Below are 19,100 nucleotides of genomic sequence, written 5' to 3' on the forward strand. Positions count from 1 at the left end.
GATAGAGATATCGAATTTAGGATTAAGTGCTCCAAATTTCTATGCATTGTCTTTCCACTCCAAGCAGCTTCCTTGAGGAGGGCCGAGAAGTTCTGATCTATGAGGATTGCAGCCTGTCACTGGGAATGGTTTGATTACAATGTAGGTTTCCCCCTAAGCCAATGGAGGTGGGAATATCCAGGGCAAAGGTCATTGGCTGAAAGCTAAGATACTGAGCTGCCTCATTAGCACGGGGTGGCATTCCAGGAATCTCAGGTAGGTAATGTGGGGGCCGGGATTCTGCAGAGAAGAGGAAGCCCTGCTCACAAAGGGAGTCTACCTTTTTGTACCAAGCTTGGGGCTGTCTGGTAGCGTCAGTGTTTGACCTTAGCAGCAGGATTTCCCGACAGCTGGTTATTTCCTTAACATCTGTGCCGATATTGCCCCCGTCTGTCTGGTAGGTGGCTCACTGTGGTAGGTCTCAGGGTTTGTAGCTGGGAGATTTCGATGACTGAGTTTCTCCTTTAGTAGTGTGCAAAGTCCCGTCTAGTACCACGAATGCCAGTCAAGAGAGCTGAAGCTGCTGCTGAGGCACCAGCTTGACTTCTTTATTTGATGACATACTAAGTGTCATCTTCAGCAGCCATCAGGTTGTGGATCATAATCAATAACATTGGCAATGGCTTGTCACGGTTAGGTGTTTACATGGGTAGGCCCCACCTCTTAAAGCTTCCATCACCTTAACCAGAAGACACCAGGGACCAAGCTGCCACCATAGAAACTGTTGGGTAGCAACCATGCAAACCATGCCAAATCCCATCAGAGGTCATAACTGAACTGGGAAATCTTTGTGATCACAAAAAACCTAGACTTTTTATCTGTGGTGGTTATATGACATACCTGGTTATTCCAGGTTGGATTTAGGCCCAAAGGAATATTGCCACAAGTAAACAAAGGTATGAATAGAATATATTTGGGGTGGTAGGGCTGTAGGTGCTTTCCCTCTCTCTCCTATGGTCCCTCCTCATTGTTTTCTTTATGGGCCTTAGCTTGGGCTACTAAACAAAACACCACCCATTAGGAAGCTTAAACAAAAATTCTGAAGGCTGCAAAGTCAAAGCCAGCAGGCTCAATTCCTACTGCCATGCCCTCAGTCATGGCTTGTCACTGTGTCCCCACTTGTCAGAGAGAGCTACTGAACTAGGCTACTGAACTCAAGATGAAGGCCTCATCCTCCGGAACTCAGCTATTCCTAACTGCCTCTTAAGAACCCATGCTTGCCCGGTGGTGGTGGTGGCACACCCGTTCACACACCCAGCACTCAGGAGACACAAGCAGTGTGGGTTTGTATAAATTGGAGGACAGCCTGGTTTACAAAGTGAGTTCTCAGACAGCCAAGGCTAGACCAAGAAACCCTGTCACATATTCCTCCCAACCCCTACAAGCAACCTTGCTTTAAATACTATCACACTCTAGTACTCAATATAGGAATTGGGGATGGGACATAAGCACAAATGTGGCAGTCAGGCAGATCTGGGTTTGATGCCTGACATAAGTGCCATTCCTCATATGGAACCGGGATACTGCTGTCTGCCTCAGGGTCTTGGGATTCTTAGACGGGACAGCACACCTAGATTCCCTTCTCGCATCCCCGTGGTCTCTCCGGTTTGCTGAGAGCTGAAGGGGCGGGTAAGCCGATGGTGAGCCTTCTTTGCCTTTTCAGTGACCTTCAGAATGCAGCTGCTGGCTCCTTTGCCTCCGCCTTTGCCGCGCTGGTGCTCTGCCCCACGGAGCTTGTGAAGTGCCGGCTGCAGACCATGTATGAAATGGAGACATCAGGAAAGATAGCGGCCAGCCAGAAGTAAGTGCTGTCCATTCATAGATGTTAAGTCGTTCATCTCCGGGTACTGTGTTTTTTATCTTACATTGTTAAAAGTAAGTGGTAAGTGTAGAAACAGCTTTCTCTATTCTAAAATATGGCAGCAGGGGACACTTTTATGAAAGGACTGTTTGTGTGAGGACTCCCCCTGTAGGGCGTCTTAGGCAGTTATATATAATAGTGCAGAAATGCAGACACCAAGGAGCTGAATTACCCACTTTGTCCTCCCCTCCTGGGTGTATAAGGCATGGCCTTATTTGGGAGACAGCTTTGAACTGGATCTGAGAGAAAAGGTAAGTGTGGCTGTAGATTCTGAGGTGAGTGTTTGATGCCCTTCCTCTAATTCCACATGAATATTCGCCACAATCTGGTGCCAATCTTACCCTTGCCAAACCTTCACGTGTGTTTGCTTGCTAAGGGTTCAGGTTCTGAAAGTATTCATCAACACCTTGTAAGCAGATCTGGTGTCTGTGGTCAGAGCACTGCTCAGCATAGACTCGAAAGCACCTGCCCATTACCATGAGGATATATATGCCACCCGACGTCTCTAGAATAGAAAAACTGTCACTGATGTTAATCACAAATCTTGCCTATTTATTTTGATGTATCAGGTTGAAGATTGGGTGAAGGGTGTCGCTGCCGCCCCAGGTCTGTACATCTTCTGTGAAGTGATCCACAAATTGACCACTGTCACTGGTTCCCTCTGTGCTAGTCACAGGCGGGGAATCTCCCTGCATTGTTTTTTTTTTTTTTTTTTTTTTTTTTTTTTTTTTGGTTTTTCGAGACAGGGTTTCTCTGTGTAGCCCAGCTGTCCTGGAACTCACTCTGTAGACCAGGCTGGCCTCTGAACTCAGAGATCCGCCTGCCTCTGCCTCCCAAGTGCTGGGATTAAAGGCTTGCGCCACCACGCCCGGCTCCCTGCAATGTTTTAAAGGGTCATTTCAGAGCTAGAACCTCCTCCCTATGAGGCTGTGAATACATTCAGCTCACAGTCTAAACGGATGCAACTTTGTAGCCAGTGCCTAGAGTAAGAAGTAGAACTTTAACACCACCACTGCCCCCCCCCCCCAGGCCTGGATGCAGGCTCACTGGCAGCTGTATTGAGTTGGATTCACTTAGTATGTTTATACTGCGGTGGGGGCACGGTTGCAGGGGCATGGCTGCCCGTACAAAGCTCTCCGAAGGGGGTGGTCCTTATTGCCTTGGCCATTCTAGGACATGAGGCTTCATCTCTCCTGCTACCTAAGAACAGAGGGAGTGTTCATATGTAGCATGCGGCTTTCTGCTTGCACTCTGTATGGATACAACGTACCACACAGCACACTGTGGTGATGTGGACTCAGGCTGCCTAGTACTAAAGCTGCTCCAGGAGCAGGGCTTATCTGTAAAAGGGAGTTTCTCGGCAGTCACCCCTTGCCCCTCCTGCTTAAGAGACTCAGTTCTGGGTATTCCTGGGATCCCAAGGGCTATGACTTGACCCTGAGAGTTTCTTGTCTTGCCTTCAAGTAACTTACTCACTCTCTCTTTCTTTCTCTCCCTGTGTAGATAGATAGATAGATAGATAGATAGATAGATAGATAGATAGATAGATAGATAGATCGATCGATCGATAGATAGTGTGATGGTCACTGTTGAGTGTCAACTTGACAGAATCTAGAATCACCGAGGAGGTAAGGACACATCTGTGAGGGATTATCTTTATTTAACCTGGGGTAGGAAGACTCACCTAATGAGTAGGTGGTACCCTTACTTGCACCTGTGTCCTAGACTGCATAAAACGACAGAGTCCACTTTGCACCTTCCGTGGTCACTGACCTGGCTTTCTGACTGCAGACAATGTGTGACCAGCTGCTCCAGATTCCTGCTGCCCCCACTGTGGACTGTATCCCTCTGAACTGTGAGCCAGAATTTAAGCCCTTTCTCCCTTAAGTTTGCATCTTGTCAGATATTTTGTAACAAGTAACTAGTACACTAGAAAGGTTAGGAGATGGGCCTCCCTGGCATTAGGAAGGCACTGGGCAAATATTGCATGGTTTATCTACTGCCAGACTTGGATGGCTCTTTATTTTAATTCCTTATTATTTACATCTCAGTCAATGTGACTGAAGAGAAATGTATACCAGGTTACCAGGCTGGATTAGGCCTGAGTAAGTGAGCAGTTGGTTTGTTGAACAAAAGTACCAAGAAGTCTAACAGGTGTCCTTTGAAGAAAAGGAGGGTCTCAGGAAAGCCACCCACATGGCTAGGGCAAAGTTGGCAGCATAAGTCATCCTGGATACAAAAATCTCATCGCATGCACACACATTCTCCCGCCTGCTCTGAACGTGCCTCCTGCTTTGTCTTCATCGCATGCACACACATTCTCCCGCCTGCTCTGAGTGTGCCTCCTGCTTTGTCTCCCCAGTACAGTTTGGTCAGTTGTGAAGGAGATCTTTAGGAAGGACGGCCCCTTGGGCTTCTACCATGGGCTCTCAAGCACTTTACTTCGAGAAGTACCAGGCTACTTCTTCTTCTTCGGTGGCTATGAACTGAGCAGGTCATTCTTCGCATCAGGGAGATCAAAAGACGAACTAGGTAAGTGTATTCACGTTGACGACATTGGGTCCAGTGGTCTCTGCCTCCTGGGGTTGCTCGCTTCCAGAGGTGGTGCTCACTGTGCACCTTTCTGGGGAGTTCCTGGGTGCCCCAGAGTGAACTGGCGGCAGGTGTTGGCTCCTACCATCTCCTGAGGGAGACTTCTGAAGATGAACCCTTGTTTCCCAAACCTCTTCTCTGGCATCAATACTGTTACTGTGGTCCCTTCCCCTTCTGGGTGGTAGTAACCTCTCTGGGTCCATTTTAGAGGAAGAAATAAAGAGATATTATTTTCCTGATGGAGAAATCAGCTATCAATAATCACACTGTTTTAAAAACTTGATTTGAAAGATTGGCTAATCTTTAAATGAGGTCATTGCAGTTACATCTCAGTAAGATTATCTACCGAGTTTGATTTCTGACGTCATGTCACAAACAAGTTCGCTTCTCAGACTTCTTTTAAAATTCACCATCCGTTAAATAAACACTTAACGAGAGATCTCAGTGTTCCTTACGCTCAGGCATTTAACTGACAGGATTTCCCAAGACGCTGTGGTGGGCTATCCTGCGTATGCAAGATGTTCAGTGGCATTCCTGGCCATTTCTCCACTACATGTGGCAACCCCTCTCCAGAGAGAAATCGAAACAAGCAAACAACGTAGCTTAAGAAATTGTCAGAGTTCCCTGGGGAGACACAACCAGCCTTACCTGAGGAAAAAAAGGACATTCAAGACTAAACAGAAAAACAACCCCCAAAACGACAAGAGGAGGAGGCATCTAGCATTTATGAGACTAGTATTTGATACACTGGCTGAACAGCCTAAAGGACATTTCTGCTGTTTAACTGTATACCTCACTGTTAAGTCTTCACTCAAAGTTGTGTCTCTACCTTAAGAACCTTAGCTCTGAGGGTAAGGCCAACAGGTGATGAAGGGGATTGATCAGTGTCCATCATTGTCACAGAGACAAACATCCCCAGTTGTACCTGTTCAGTGAAGTACATTTTAAAAATCTGCTAAAAAATTGTGGTTTTTAGGGAGCAGCACAAAGTTTTGTTTTGGTCATAGTAGAGAGAGATTTGGGGCTATTGGGAGTTAAACTTGAGGAAGACCTGACTGTATTTCAGTGGCTTGTTTCTGCATCCCTGTGATGTGAGACCTGTTGGTTGTAGGTGGGCCAACCCCAACTGGAGGACAAGGTTGGGGTGGGGGCACAATACTCGACCGAGTGAGCAGCTGGTTTTGCTGAGGCCTGGGGAGACTCCAGCTTCTGAGACAGAAGTTGTGCTCCTTTTAAGTGTTACGTGTACTCCTGGAAATACCACCTAAAACAAAGGACCACTGGCTGCTCTCCCTCTCTAGGTCCTGTGCCATTGATGCTGAGCGGTGGATTTGGTGGGATTTGCCTGTGGCTTGCTGTGTATCCGGTGGATTGTATCAAATCTAGAATTCAAGTTCTTTCTATGACTGGAAAGCAGACAGGACTCGTCAGGACCTTCCTGAGTATCGTAAAGAATGAAGGTGAGTCTGATGTGTGCAGAGATGAGTGTGTTCACAGTGACCTGGGTTAGTCCACCCTGTGGCCTCCTCTTGCCTGCCTGCCTGCCTGCCTGCCTGCCTGCCTGCCTCCTGCCTTTTTCTTAGTACTGTGTTCATGTGTCTGCCTTCTATCTCCAAACCTTTTGCTTTAGCTTTTATTTTCATTATTCTCAAAAATGTTTAAAGTTCTTTTTCTAACTTTTGGACCATGTATCTGGCAGGATTCTTTGTGTTCTAAATACCTTCGTAGGGGGGATTTTAAGATGCAGACTTTGTTAGTGTTAGGGGGAAGAATGCTTTGAAGCCAGTAACATCACCTCATTTACATAGACTAAACATGCACAGCCCTGACCGGATCACTAAGGCTTTTAAAGAACTTAATGAGTGTATTACATTCCTATTTCACTGCAAAGAATGTAATAGAGCATCTTTAGCAATAATATTTCTGAGATGAGAAATGGTCTGAGCATTTTTTAACGTGAATCAAGTTTTTAGAGTTTTGCAGGAGGATGCAGACTTTTTAAAGTCATGTTTATATGACATCAGCTTTGTGCAACCAAAGACCTGCTCTGTCTTTCTGGCATCCACCATTTAGATATCTTAAAACTAGGGTTATGGGACGATTTGAAGAGAAGAAAGAGAAGAGGTAAATGATATAATTATATTGTAACCTGAAGATATAATTATACTGTAATCTTGAAAATGAAATAATTTAAAAGGAGAAGTAGATAAAGTATATGGTCAAAACGTCATTATCTGAAAAACAAAACAGCAAAAAAAAAAAAAAAGCCTTGGCTTAAGAACCTGTGCGTTGGGTTTAAAGAGAGAGAGAACACAGCGACAGAGAGACACAGAGACATGCTTAAACTCATGTCCCAAATCAAATGCAGGAATCAAATGCCTTGTATGTTACCACTACTCCCAAGTGTCATCTCCACTTTTGCCTGGCTCACCCTAGTTCTGTCTCCCTCATGACCACGCTGAGCAGACTAATACTAGAAACACACTTCAGGTTCTTTTGCTAGTCGCTTGGCTCCTCAGTGGCCTCCACTTGGCCATGTTAGGCCTTTGCTCTGCCATGTCTACACTGCAGGAGTCCTGCAGGCTTAGAAATCGATTTGTTATTTAAGTACCAATGAGCTTTGCCCAGGGCTTGCTGCTTATCTTGTTTCTGTAGTCTGTCGAGGGGAACGTAAACTAGTCCTTTTATCTCGTGGGTTCTGGTGCTGTTGTCTGAATTTGTGGGCACAGTCTCTTCTGTGTACGTGTGCCCGCGCCCCCCCCCCCCCCAAAATGCTGTCATGATTTTTCAGTCGCCCTTTTGCATTCCAGGAATAACAGCCTTGTATTCTGGACTGAAACCCACCATGATCCGCGCATTCCCTGCCAATGGGGCACTGTTTTTGGCCTATGAGTACAGCAGGAAGTTGATGATGAACCAATTGGAAGCATGGTGAAGTGTCCTGGTGCGCCTGGATTCAAGGCAGGCTTTTAGTGACTGGTCAACTCAGGGTTTCAGGGAGTACAAGAACAATGTAGAATTATGTGAATCATTGGAACTTTGAACTTGTCTTCCCTTCTTCTATTCAAAGTCTTGGATTTTTTGTGGATGGTCCTCCATTCTACACAGTATAATTTCTGCCTGTTATTGAACTCAAACAGAAAAGTCCACCCTTGGTAGAGTGAGTGTACAGGGGAACTGGTGGCCTTATACACAGGGAATCCAGTGGCCTCATACACTAGCCTTATGCACCAGCCTTGTGCAGACTGCCTTCATTTCAGGACAAATTCAGTGGAAGTCAGCGGTACACATGCAATTTAGATGGCCCTGTCACCACAGGAAAACAAGACTTTGTTCTGGGTTTAATTATAAATGGTGACCAATTTTTAGGTAGATGGTTGTAGATGATTGCTTATAAATGATCCTAGGTAGAAGGCTATTGCTGAAAGCCGCTGGGCCTGCGCACTAAGAGGCTAACTTTATTTTTTAAACTTTTTGTGGTATATTAAAGCTAAAATATCCCTCTATATTTTTAGAAAAGCTTCTGTGCAAAGTTGTGTGGCTTCTATGTTCTTGATGAAGTTTCAGGGTGGATATCCCGGATTTTTCTCATGACGCTTCTTCCCTCACAGTGCAGTTCATCTTCTAGGTGGGCTTCTCATTCTACCCTCTGGTACTGGGAGGTGTGGCTAGAGTGTTAGACCTCTGGAGGGCAGCAGAGGACGCACCGGCTCCTTCTCACTCAGAGCTTCCTCCCTCTGTGCTGCTCCTGAAAGACAGGGACTGCCCTGCCATGCTCTCTTGAAAACCAACAGAGGTTCTTGCCTGCTCTCAGCAGGAATCCAGGGTGCTCCTTTGGTACTAGATCTGAGGCCACTCTGAGCCCACTGTGTCTCTGTCTCCACCAATCAGACGCCCTTTCAGGGAGCAGAAAGGAAGTCTGGGCTCCCCGCTTTGATCACAGGGTTCTACTAATGGAGACATCCAAAGGAGCCCATTAGCTAGATACCCTTTCTGAAGCTCACTTTTGGGTCCATGATTCCTTGATCTGCTTCTGTATTTGGAGCTGGCAGTTTATGAATTTCAATGACTGTAGATGATATATAACTTTGGAAAGCATTGTGACATAATAAAGGTATTTTTATTAAATTAGGGTGGTATGTATGTAGCAACCAAAAACCTGGACCCCACATTTTTCTTCTGTGGCTGTGGGGTCTTCTCGCCACAGAGATCAGGCACATTGTCTGTACTGCTCCAAGGCCAGGGGGTTGGTAGTGGGCACTGTTCCCACTCTGCTTGTAAGGCTGAAGGAGGTAGGTTGACCTTGCCACAGTGCCAGGAGTACAAGGGTCAGGAAAGTAAAATATTTCCAAAAAGGGGGGTGGGGAGGGGCACCTGTCAGCATTCCTGGAGAAAACTCGGCATTCATGAGAAAACTGTCTTTCTACTCCAGTGCTCTCTGTTCTCTATGACCAATGGCTACTGAGTGCTGCTTCATCTGAACTGATCTGAATTGAAGCAGATGTAGGGTTGGCTTCCTGCAGGAAGACTGTTCAAAGCCAAGCTCTTTCCCTTCTAGGTGCCTGGGGTCTAGTGCACATTAGTCTTGTTGGCAGCGTGTCTCCTCAGTCTGTCCATTGTGGTCTTTCCCATAGAAAGAGTCAGGAACGAGGGGAAGGGAAAGATAGAGGCCTAAGGAGAAATATTTTAAAAACTCAATCTGTCGGTTTGATTTGTGGTTTCATGTTTGGGTGCAATTGTTCTTGAGACAAAACTAGAACTTTGAGATACTTTATTTAAAGAAACGAGTGCTCTGTCATTATTAAATAAACCTAATGTGAGTCTATGAAGAATTTCACTTAAATACATTTATATAAAGGGCCAATGTTAAAGAGTTATGGATAATAATTCTTCAAGGTGGTGGTTGTATTGGAACAAGTGTTCTTTCTGTCAGCTAGATTCCTGGTGTAAAATAATTTGACTGCTGGGAAGTTGACAGAAAGCATTACTTTTGTATGCTACAGCCCTTTAAAATTGTGCTCTGCCTCCACCCATGTGGTGGTTTGAATGAGAATGTGGCCATAGTCTCATATTTGGATGTTTAATCACTAGGGAATGGAACTGTTTGATAGGACTAGGAGGATTGGAGGCGAGGCCTGTTGGAGGAAGTGTGATACTGTGGATGGCCTTTGCCTAGTCTCTCAACCCCAGAGTTTTCATGCCTGAGTGCTCCCTGCTGGGATAATGGAGTAACCCTCTGAAACTGTAAGCAAGCTCCTGATTAAATGCTTGCCTTTCTAAGACTTGCTCTGGTCGTAGTGTCTGTACATAGCAAAAGACAGCCTGTATTCATTTATTTATTGTACATTTTTGGTGAATGTGTGAGTGTGTGTGAGCGTGCATTCACCCATGCATGAGTGTGTGGCAGCCAGAGGTTGCCTGTTTCCTTCTACCAGTTCTTCAGCTTATATTTTCAAGTAATTTATAGAATTTGAGATTATTGTATAATTATTGTTTTCCCCCTTCCCCTTTCCTCCTTCTAAACATTTAGTCCCACCTTGCTCTCTCATTCAAATTCATGGCCTCTTTTCTCTTTGTTGTAACACATATAAATGCACATACACATACATATATATATATATATACATACATACACATGCAGTACACATGCACATATACACGCACAGACACACACACATAAATACACATAACACACATAAACATGCATACACACACACACACACACACACACACACACACACACCATGTACACACATGCAGCATATACCTATCTTCTCCTGCTCAGTTTCTATAATGTTACTTGTGTGTGTGTTTTCAGCGCTGACCATTTGCTGTTGGATAACCTATTGGTGTGCTCTTCCCTGGAGAAGGCTCCCTGCTCTCAGCACTCCTGAGTTGCCTGTAGTTCTTGGTCTAGGAATGAGGCCTGGTGAGCTTTCTTATTTTGATATAGTATCTATTGGTGTTGAGACAATATACAAGACATTGTTGAGATCTTATTTAGGCAGCCATGTTACTGAGGCTTCATGGGTGTAGCTGCTGTGTGTATGTGCCTCTAGGAGACACAATCTCATAGAAAATTTCATGATCCTTTGGTTCTTACAACGTCCCCACCCCCTCGTCTACAATGAAATCTGAGCCACAGAAGCAGGAGCTGTGTTGTAGTTGGGCTCTGCAAATCTGTAGTGTGATCGGTTATGGTCGTCTGTAATGGTCTCTGTCTGTTGCACAGAGAAGTTTCCGTGGTGAGGACTGCACGTCCCTGTGTATGCAGATCGATGCTTAGAATGCAGTTAGATTATGCTGGTTTAGTAATCACTGTAGGTCTTCCTCCAAGGCGACTGGCTTCAGTGTAGCATGGTAACCCTCACAGAGCCCTGGTGGAACACACACTTTAAGTCGACAGCTCTTAAATTGGAGGGATACCTTGCCTGGTGCTGGAAACCTGGCCAACTGCCTATGGCTATTGAAGTCTGCCTTAGTTTTGTTTTATTTTAGAAAGGGGGGTCTCACTGGGTCTGGAGCTGGCTGAGTGGACTGGCCAACCAGTGAACCCCTGAGATCTACCTGTCTTTGGTCCCCCAGCGCTAGGGTTGCAGAGGAGTGCTCTGTACAGGTGCTAAGATCTGATGCTTGTTCAGCAGGCACTTTACTAAATGAGCCCCCCTCCCCCCGTCCCTGCTCAGCCCCCCTTCCTCAGCCTCCCTCCCCACTCAGTCCCTCACTGTATCTACTTTTTTAGAAATAAGTAACGCGCATGCTATTCAGTTTAGGAAGATGATTGTTTTTCTTGATGGGGTTTCGAGACTGGGTCTCACTCTGTAGCCCAGGCTAGCCTGGCATTCGCCCTGAAGCACAGAATGGCCTTGAACTGAAGGCGGCCTTCTCTCCTCGACCTCCCACATGCTGATTGCACGTGTGTAACACTAAGCCCCAAACGCTTCTGCCCCAGACCCTTTGCAGTTGAGATAATTGCATGCCAGGTTGGTAAATTCTGTCTAGGACATGTGGCATCCATCACTCAGCTGTCTTGTGAGATGAGTTTCTCAGTTCATTCTAAGAACTCATCACTTGGGTGTCTAGGACAGCAAAACAGCAAACGGCCTAAACAAGTTTCTTAATGTGAACAAAACTGGAATAGCATGGACACCTTTAACTGTTAGAGATTTTGATGAATCTGGAATGGTGAGAGAGAGACCTCAACATGAACCTCCTTTCAAAGAACACTTTTGTTTGTTGGGTTTACTTTTTGAGACAGGGTCTGTGTGTGTAGCCCTGGCTGACCTTAGAACTCACTGTGTAGACCAGGATGTCCCCGAACTCATACAAAATCTGCCTGCCTTTGCCTCCTGAGTGCTGGGATTAAAGGTGTACCACCAGTACCACGCTGCAATCTGTCCTTGTTGCCAGTGTGACAAGCTACAAGGCTAACCCGCTGTGGAGTCTGCCCGTGGACTGTGCTGCTTGCACATTACAGGAAGTAGTGTGCAGCCTGTCCTGCCCCAGCGCATGTTCCCATAACTGGAATTATGGGAGATAGTAACAATAATGTGGAAAGTGCTTTTCCTGGGGGGGGGGGCAGGACCTTTGGGGATGTTTAGAGGATGGCAAGAAAGAAAGGTGACAGAAACTTCTGCCAGTTGTCTCAGACTGCTGCTTTCCCATTCCCAGGGAGACGCAGAGCTTCACTCACTTCCAAGGCAACCACAGCCCTTATTTATCTTCTTTTCCCTTCAAAACAAAATATACAGCTTCACCTTCCAGACTTCTGAGCTGCTAACCCAGTGTCCAAGTCTAACTAACGTGCACTGACCGACCATGCAGAGTTGCTTGGTTGCAGTGATCTGCCCCAGACCCCTTTTATTTTCACAAACTGTTGTCTTTAGAGCTATTTCTACATTATGCAGGGTGTTTCAGGCCTTACACAGCCATGCTCTGCATAGTGTTATTTCTACCAATGAGGGCAGCACATATATGGTCCTTGTAGGTTTATATTGTTCTGTAGCTGTCATTGCTTTGTGGAGAGGCACTCTATGGTCTTTGCATAATGATAGACTCATCTATTGACATTTCTTAGATGCTTTCCTTGATGTGACCGCAGAGAGCCTTACTGGTTGCTACCGTTCGTTTCCAGATGAATGCACCTTGGCCCGAATTGTTGACATCCTTACTGATAAAAAGAAAAATCCAAATCAAGTTTATTTCAGTGAAGCCAAAAATGGCATTTTTTTTTTCAAGGACCATCATGGCTTTGAGATCCTGTGTCCACCAGGGATTTGGGATGGAGCAGTGCTTGATACCAAACAGAAAATGCATCCCAAGTGGACACAAGGGTAACCAGTGCTCAAAGGCGCCTTTCCTCAGTTGCTAGGTTTAGGAGAGCAGAAGCAATGTGCTTTAATACATGTAGGTCGCTCAGCTTCCTTCAGCTTTACTTAATGTTACACACAAGTGGGAATCACCCAGGGTTTCGATTTTCATGTTTCCTTTCGTCTTCATCCTTCCTATGTGTGTAATAAAGGGAGTTTGTCCCATAAGCCACCTGTGCACTGCCAGAGAAAAGGGAAGTGAGCTAGCAGTGAGGGCCCAGTGTGTGTGTGTGTGTGTGTGTGTGTGTGTGTGTGTGTGTGTGTGTGTGTGTTTTCCTTCTCTGGATTTAGAACATTGGTTTTGCTTGGATGGGGAGATGGCTCACTGGGTAAAGGTGCTTGCTGTTGAACCTGAGGATCTGAGTTCGATCTCAGAGCCCGTCTGATGGGAGGAGAGCACAGTCTCCCACAGTTCTCTTCTGCTGGCTACATACGCACCATGGCACGTGCACACCCATGCACAAGCACATACAGGCACAAGTATGCAGGTAAAATACATGTCGATTCAAAGCAAAACGTTGGCCTTGCTGCCAATCAGATCTATCTGAACGATCTCAAGTGAATCAAGTAGAAACAAATCACAAACTTAAAACAGAATAAACACTTGTTCAGAGACACGCAAGTACCTGTGTAATCTCAAGTGAATCAAGTAGAAACAAATCACAAACTTAAAACAGAATAAACACTTGTTCAGAGACACGTGAGTACCTGTGTTTTGTGGGAACACAATTTTTGCATAGCTCAATTATTTTGACAGAAAAGATCTGTTATTTCAAAGTTCTTCAAAATGATACCTAATACTCCCATGTACTGTATGTTCCAAACAGTACAAAGACAACCAGGCATGGTGGGGCATGCCTATGATCCAGGATTCAGGCAGGTAGATTTCTGTGAGTTCAGACTAGCTTACATAGTGAATTCCAGGCCAGAAAAGGCTATATAGTGCAACCTTCTCTCAAAAAGAGAAGGAGAAAGACTGTATTGTATATGCCTTCAAAAGAAAAAAAAATGACAGTTGACATAATTTTCCTGTATACATTTAATATACTTCCCAGAAACATATGTACATACATATACACACACATATATATAAAATACAGACATACCATCAAAAACATTGGTTAGAAGACATAACTATGTAGCATGGATCTGGAAGAACATGATTCTATCCAAGAAGGGGAGCGGCACTTACTCAACAGCTAGTTCATAAACTTGCACTTTGTCTCATCAAAATCCACCTCTACTGCAAACTTTTCACCATAAATTTTCCATGTCTTTGGTTTATGGGTATTATCCAATTCGTTTCTTGGTAGATAAAGCCTAAAAATAGGGGAGAAAGCCATTACCCTTTCTTTTAGGGCTAACAGAAAGGCATGCAGTAGTTTACCCATTTTGGCATGTCAGAAAAGACCTCACTGCTGATCAGAGCCTCTGTGTGTTGGTTGGCTCCTTACAATTCTTTGAGTACAAAATCCTTTAGCAAGGATATGTTGCTGATTCTTCCAACATTGGTTTTTATTATCTTATTGATGATATTTCTATAAGTGAAAGATACTCCAGAGATGTATAATAAAACTCAGTAATAAAATACTGCTTCTCCTCTAAGTGGAAAAGTTGGTGTTTGGGCTAAACAGCCACCTCCTGACTATGACTATAAAAACATCACACTCCTCTGCAAATTAAATGTTACAGACACGTTTAGGATCTCATATAAAAGTGAGCATTGAAAGTGACCCAACTTTGCCTCCTTTATATTAACATTGACCACAAAGAATGAAACTGTCCACTAGCAAAAATCACTCCTGAGAAACAGCAACACATGACCAGCTGGCTTTCGAAGAGTCACCAGTCAAAGGGTTTTCACATTCAGAAATGAATGGTAAAAATCTCCCCCAGATTCAGGGTCACTCTTACTCCTCTAAATGTGTGTGCAGTGCGTGTCTGTGGGCCACTGGCTCACTGCTGGTGTCTTACAAGGCTTGACTTGTTACCCAGTCTCGGTCAGCTTGAAGAGGTTAGGACATAGTGGGTTCTCATTGTCTGTCTGCCTGCTTGTCAATATGTCTGACTCTTCCTCCCCCTTCTTATTACCACCAGAAGATTCTCTGGGATAATATTCAAATCCAATTATTTTTAATAAAGATTTCCAGTTCAATTTATATAATAAATGATTTTCGAATCACATTTAAGAGGAAAATTATCATAGGAATGATTTTAGGTGACTTCACTAATACTATGCTTTCTAACTCCTGTCCCAGATGTTAGGTGTGTCAATCAGCTTCTAAGCTGTGGACACCTCTGGGTCACACATGGGATTTGGTGGGTGGGTGCCAGTTAGCCAACACTTGTTCGTTGAGGCCTTGTCAAACTCAAGGCATTGAGCCGATACATATTGAGCAGATGCATATTAAATTTCCCTGGAAGGAATTTGCTGTCACACTCAGATCTGAGTCCAAGGGCTCAGAGCTTGTGATTAGCACAACACTGAGGTTCAACAAATAGCTTGTGTTTAAAATAAAACCTTTACCAAGTTACATAGTTTTCCAAGTGAGGTGAGCTGAGTGGTGGCCGGAGCCTCTACTGGGACTGAGTTCCATGGGGTTGCGGGGGGTGGGGAGGAGATGAAAGGAGACACAAACTGTAAATGTATAGTGTGTGGTATGTATGTTTCATATTAATAATAAATGCAAACAAATCCAGAAGACTTTAAGCCCATACTAAGATGACATAAGGCATTGGGGTGATGATTCACGGATCTTTTGTTTCTATGAGTTGAACTTAGAGGCCAGCTGGCGTAAACCTTGTCCTAATATGTGGCACATTAAGCTGTTTCTGTTGGATTACAATGTATCTTACCTGTTATTTTTAATAAAAGATGTATGAAACCAAAAGAAGAAGGGGCAGTCATCATAGTATTTAGGAAGATTCTAAAAAAGACATGGTTAAAGAAAAAGGTTAGTTTCTTCATAAAATTGATGCACAGAACTACTAAGTCTGATGAGTTTAAAGTCTCGTATTCCTGTTAATATTGAGCAGTCACATCCATTAAATATGCAGTGCTTTATAGACTAATGATACACTCGAGATATAAGGCTTCAAGAGACTTGTTTTTTCTTGGTGTTAAAAATGTTAAAGAAAGTATTTATGTGCTACAAATGTGTTGTTTAGCTGGCATTTTCAATTAAAATGTAAATTGCAAATATAATGCAGTAAAGCAAAAGAAAATAGGTAAATTGAACTTCATTAAAATGTAACTTTTATGCATTAAGATGACAGCGTTTGAAAAGGCCATAAGGAATAAATGGAGTTATGTAGATGGTGTTCTACCCTAGAGCAATAGACTGTGTGTGTGTGTGTGTGTGTGTGAGTGTGAGAGAGAGAGCGCCAGCAGAGTAGAGGAACTATCTACATTGATTTTATTTGTTTTGTATTTTATTTAAGTATTTTTTACATTTCATTTTAGTGTGTGTGTGTGTGTGTGTGTGTGTGTGCAAGTTACTGTGTGACTCTATGGCACTCAAATCTGTTTGCTTGATAGCCATCCGATAGACTGTTCTGCACCGCACACTGGACCTCAGTAAGGCTTTGATCCTCAGATCTCTTTCTATTGCTTTCAGTTGGCTCCCTTCTTCCTTCCCGTGAGGAGTACTACTCTCTTCTTTCTGGGATCCTTAAGTAATAAAAAGCTGCTTCTGATAATCACCCTGTATGTTCTGTGGTCATCTCCCTCTTACCAACCTAGCACACTGGAATCTAATGCTTCTCTTATTCGTTTTTGTTTTTCTTTTTTGTCTTTCAAGACAGGGTTTCTCTGTGTAGCCCTGGCTGTCCTGGAACTCACTCTGTAGACCAGGCTGATCTCAAATTCAGAGATCTACCTGAATGCTGGGACCAAAGGCATGTGCCACCACCAACCATCCAGTAAAAGTGCCTATCTTTATTCATTTGTTTGTTTAAAGTGTCCATCTTTGTGGGAATAAACTAGACAAGGCACACAAGAGCCATAGGATGTCTGCTGGTATAAACAGGTTTCCTGTGAGAGGAACACCCTGTAAATATATACAAGCACTCCACCAGAAGTTCTATTAGAACAAGGCTAACGTTCATAGCTGATTTCCAGAGAGAAGTCTCAAAACTAAGCTAAAGGAAAAAACAAAACATTTCTTACTGATTCAGCAAGGGGAAGCGCTACTAAATAACTATCAAAGATGATGATTTAAAAACACAACCCTGTATTTTTGGGATGTTTTGGCTTTGATGATCGCAGAGGCTGCGTATTACCGAGGTCCCCAGGCCTTCCTTACCATGCCAGAAAGAAAGATGGGGGAAATGCGGGGCCATGAGGTGGGAAGGATCCCCATCATCCCGCTCGAAGCCTCTTGCCAGCTGGGAGGCAAGCTTTCTGACAGTAAACATTTGTGATGCAGGTTGTTCATAGAGATTCTGCTCCTTTATGTAGAGACTTCATGTTAAAGTAGCAATGAACCAGGCTTAAGGCTGAGTGTAGTGATGCTGGGAAGGGAATTAGTCCTTCTGACTGCCCCTTTCTGCACTATTGATAAGTTTTGGTACTCCTGTGAGCTTACCCATTATCAACCAGTCAGATGGTCACCCAGGAACCACCCTATTTTCTCATTAAGGTTCCAAACAACCTTTTCACAATATGCTTAAGGGCCACCAAGATAGGACTACTGAAATGATGTCACTCTCAGAGAGCCTGTTCCCATGCTTTGTTTCCGGATGCTTTTCCTGCTTCTAATCCCTACTCTTAAAATGTATATTCCAGTATCGTCATTAACACCAGTTCTGGTTCATATTCCCTGGTCCCCAATTTCCTTTCTGCCCCAGACCCATGAGTCCTGGTTTGACTCAGGTCAGTCTCTAAAAGTCTAGGCTTTGGCTGATCTTTAGAGAGTCCTCAGGCTGCTGCTGTGAGCACCCCTCACAAATGGCACTTCCATTATTGTCTTTAGTTAGAAATGGCTGTCTGACAATGACAGTTCGGGGTGGCTCCATTATTCAATGGCAGCCAGCCTATATAGGAACTACTCGAGTCAGGTGCCTCTACATAGTCATAGTTGGAGTAGCTAACAGAGAATAGGCAGAGGATAGAAAAGGCAAGAGACATTTTAAGCCGACTAACAGAGTTGTTTGTAGTTCAGATTAAGAGTTTTATAAAAAGTGAAACTACAAAGTTTCATTCTTAAAGTTTGCTACATGCAGTAAATGCCCAGACATAACATTTATAACTGCATGAATTATGAATTATGTACTTATATGTATAAAATACATATGTTTATAATTGCATATACATCGCTTCTCGGCCTTTTGGCTAAGATCAAGTATAATTGCATATATATATAAAATACATGCTTAAGATGTTCTGAGTAATGACAATGGAAGACATTCCTATTTTTCATAAGGCAGGATTAGATGAATAAAACTTATATTGTCTATCAATTCAAAGGTAAGTTTAAAATCTTTTGTTTGTTTGTTTGTTTGTTTTTTGTTGTTTTTCGAGACAGGGTTTCTCTGTGTAGCCCTGGCCCAACCTGGAACTCACTCTGTAGACCAGGCTGGCCTCGAACTCAGAAATCCGCCTGCCTCTGCCTCCCAAGTGCTGGGATTAAAGGCGTGTGCCACCACGCCCAGCTTAAAATCTTTTTTAAGTATGTTATGTTATTGGTGTTTGTGGGTTTTGGGGAGGCAGAGACTCACTATGTAGCCCAGGAGGTTTGGAACTCACAATGTAGACCAGGCTGGACTCAAACCCACAGAGATGCACCTGCTCTGTTTCCTGAGTGCTGGGATGAAAGACATATGCCTGTCCTCCCAGTGGCTACATGTGTTTTAAAGATACAAAACAAACATGTAATTACTACTCTATAGTACTTTTGGTTTTTAAAAATCAAGCTGTTTTCATCTTATTTGAAAAATTAATATATGTTTATTATATAGAATTTACAAAATATGAATAAAATACTATGTATGTTATGTTAGGGGAAAAGTTACAATTTTCATTTGTTGCTTTCCTCTGGTTTCTTGGCCATGGGCTGACATCTGTCTTTTTTTTTTTTTTTTTTTAGTTTTTCTTAGTTTTTTGAGACAGGGTTTCTCTGTATAGCCCTGGCTGTCCTGGAACTCACTCTGTACACCAGGCTGGCCTCGAACTCAGAAATCTGCCTGCCTCTGCCTCCCGAGTGCTGGGATTAAAGGTGTGTACCACCACTGCCCGGCTC

The 19,100-nt window shown here is 43.9% G+C and overlaps 2 protein-coding genes and 1 pseudogene across 4 annotated transcripts in view; 2 read left to right on the forward strand and 1 right to left on the reverse strand.

The window, feature by feature from the left end:
- Slc25a15 (solute carrier family 25 member 15) overlaps positions 1 to 9,774 on the forward strand; it is a 23,926-nt gene extending 14,152 nt beyond the window's left edge. For all 3 annotated transcript variants that reach the window (XM_021170853.3, XM_021170850.2, XM_029480431.2), the window contains exons 4-7: positions 1,703 to 1,840; positions 4,263 to 4,432; positions 5,794 to 5,952; positions 7,303 to 9,774. In XM_021170853.3, the coding sequence (XP_021026512.1) occupies positions 1,703 to 1,840; positions 4,263 to 4,432; positions 5,794 to 5,952; positions 7,303 to 7,427 (592 nt within the window). In that variant the 3' untranslated portion in view covers positions 7,428 to 9,774. The remainder of the gene's footprint in view (positions 1 to 1,702; positions 1,841 to 4,262; positions 4,433 to 5,793; positions 5,953 to 7,302) is intronic.
- Positions 9,775 to 14,060: 4,286 nt separating this feature from the next.
- The window catches only part of LOC110300151 (phosphatidylinositol 3,4,5-trisphosphate 3-phosphatase TPTE2-like), an 82,683-nt gene continuing 77,643 nt past the window's right edge, over positions 14,061 to 19,100 (reverse strand). Inside the window, exons 26-27 of the mRNA XM_085843492.1 lie at positions 15,718 to 15,788; positions 14,061 to 14,181 (exon numbers count right to left, since the gene is read on the reverse strand). Coding sequence (XP_085699618.1) covers positions 14,061 to 14,181; positions 15,718 to 15,788 — 192 coding nt within the window. The remainder of the gene's footprint in view (positions 14,182 to 15,717; positions 15,789 to 19,100) is intronic.
- On the forward strand, positions 18,174 to 18,323 carry LOC147002488 (U2 spliceosomal RNA; annotated as a pseudogene).

Source organism: Mus caroli, unplaced genomic scaffold (assembly GCF_978045245.1).
Source record: "Mus caroli unplaced genomic scaffold, Mus_caroli_1 scaffold_10, whole genome shotgun sequence".
In the NCBI taxonomy this organism is placed as follows: domain Eukaryota; kingdom Metazoa; phylum Chordata; class Mammalia; order Rodentia; family Muridae; genus Mus; species Mus caroli.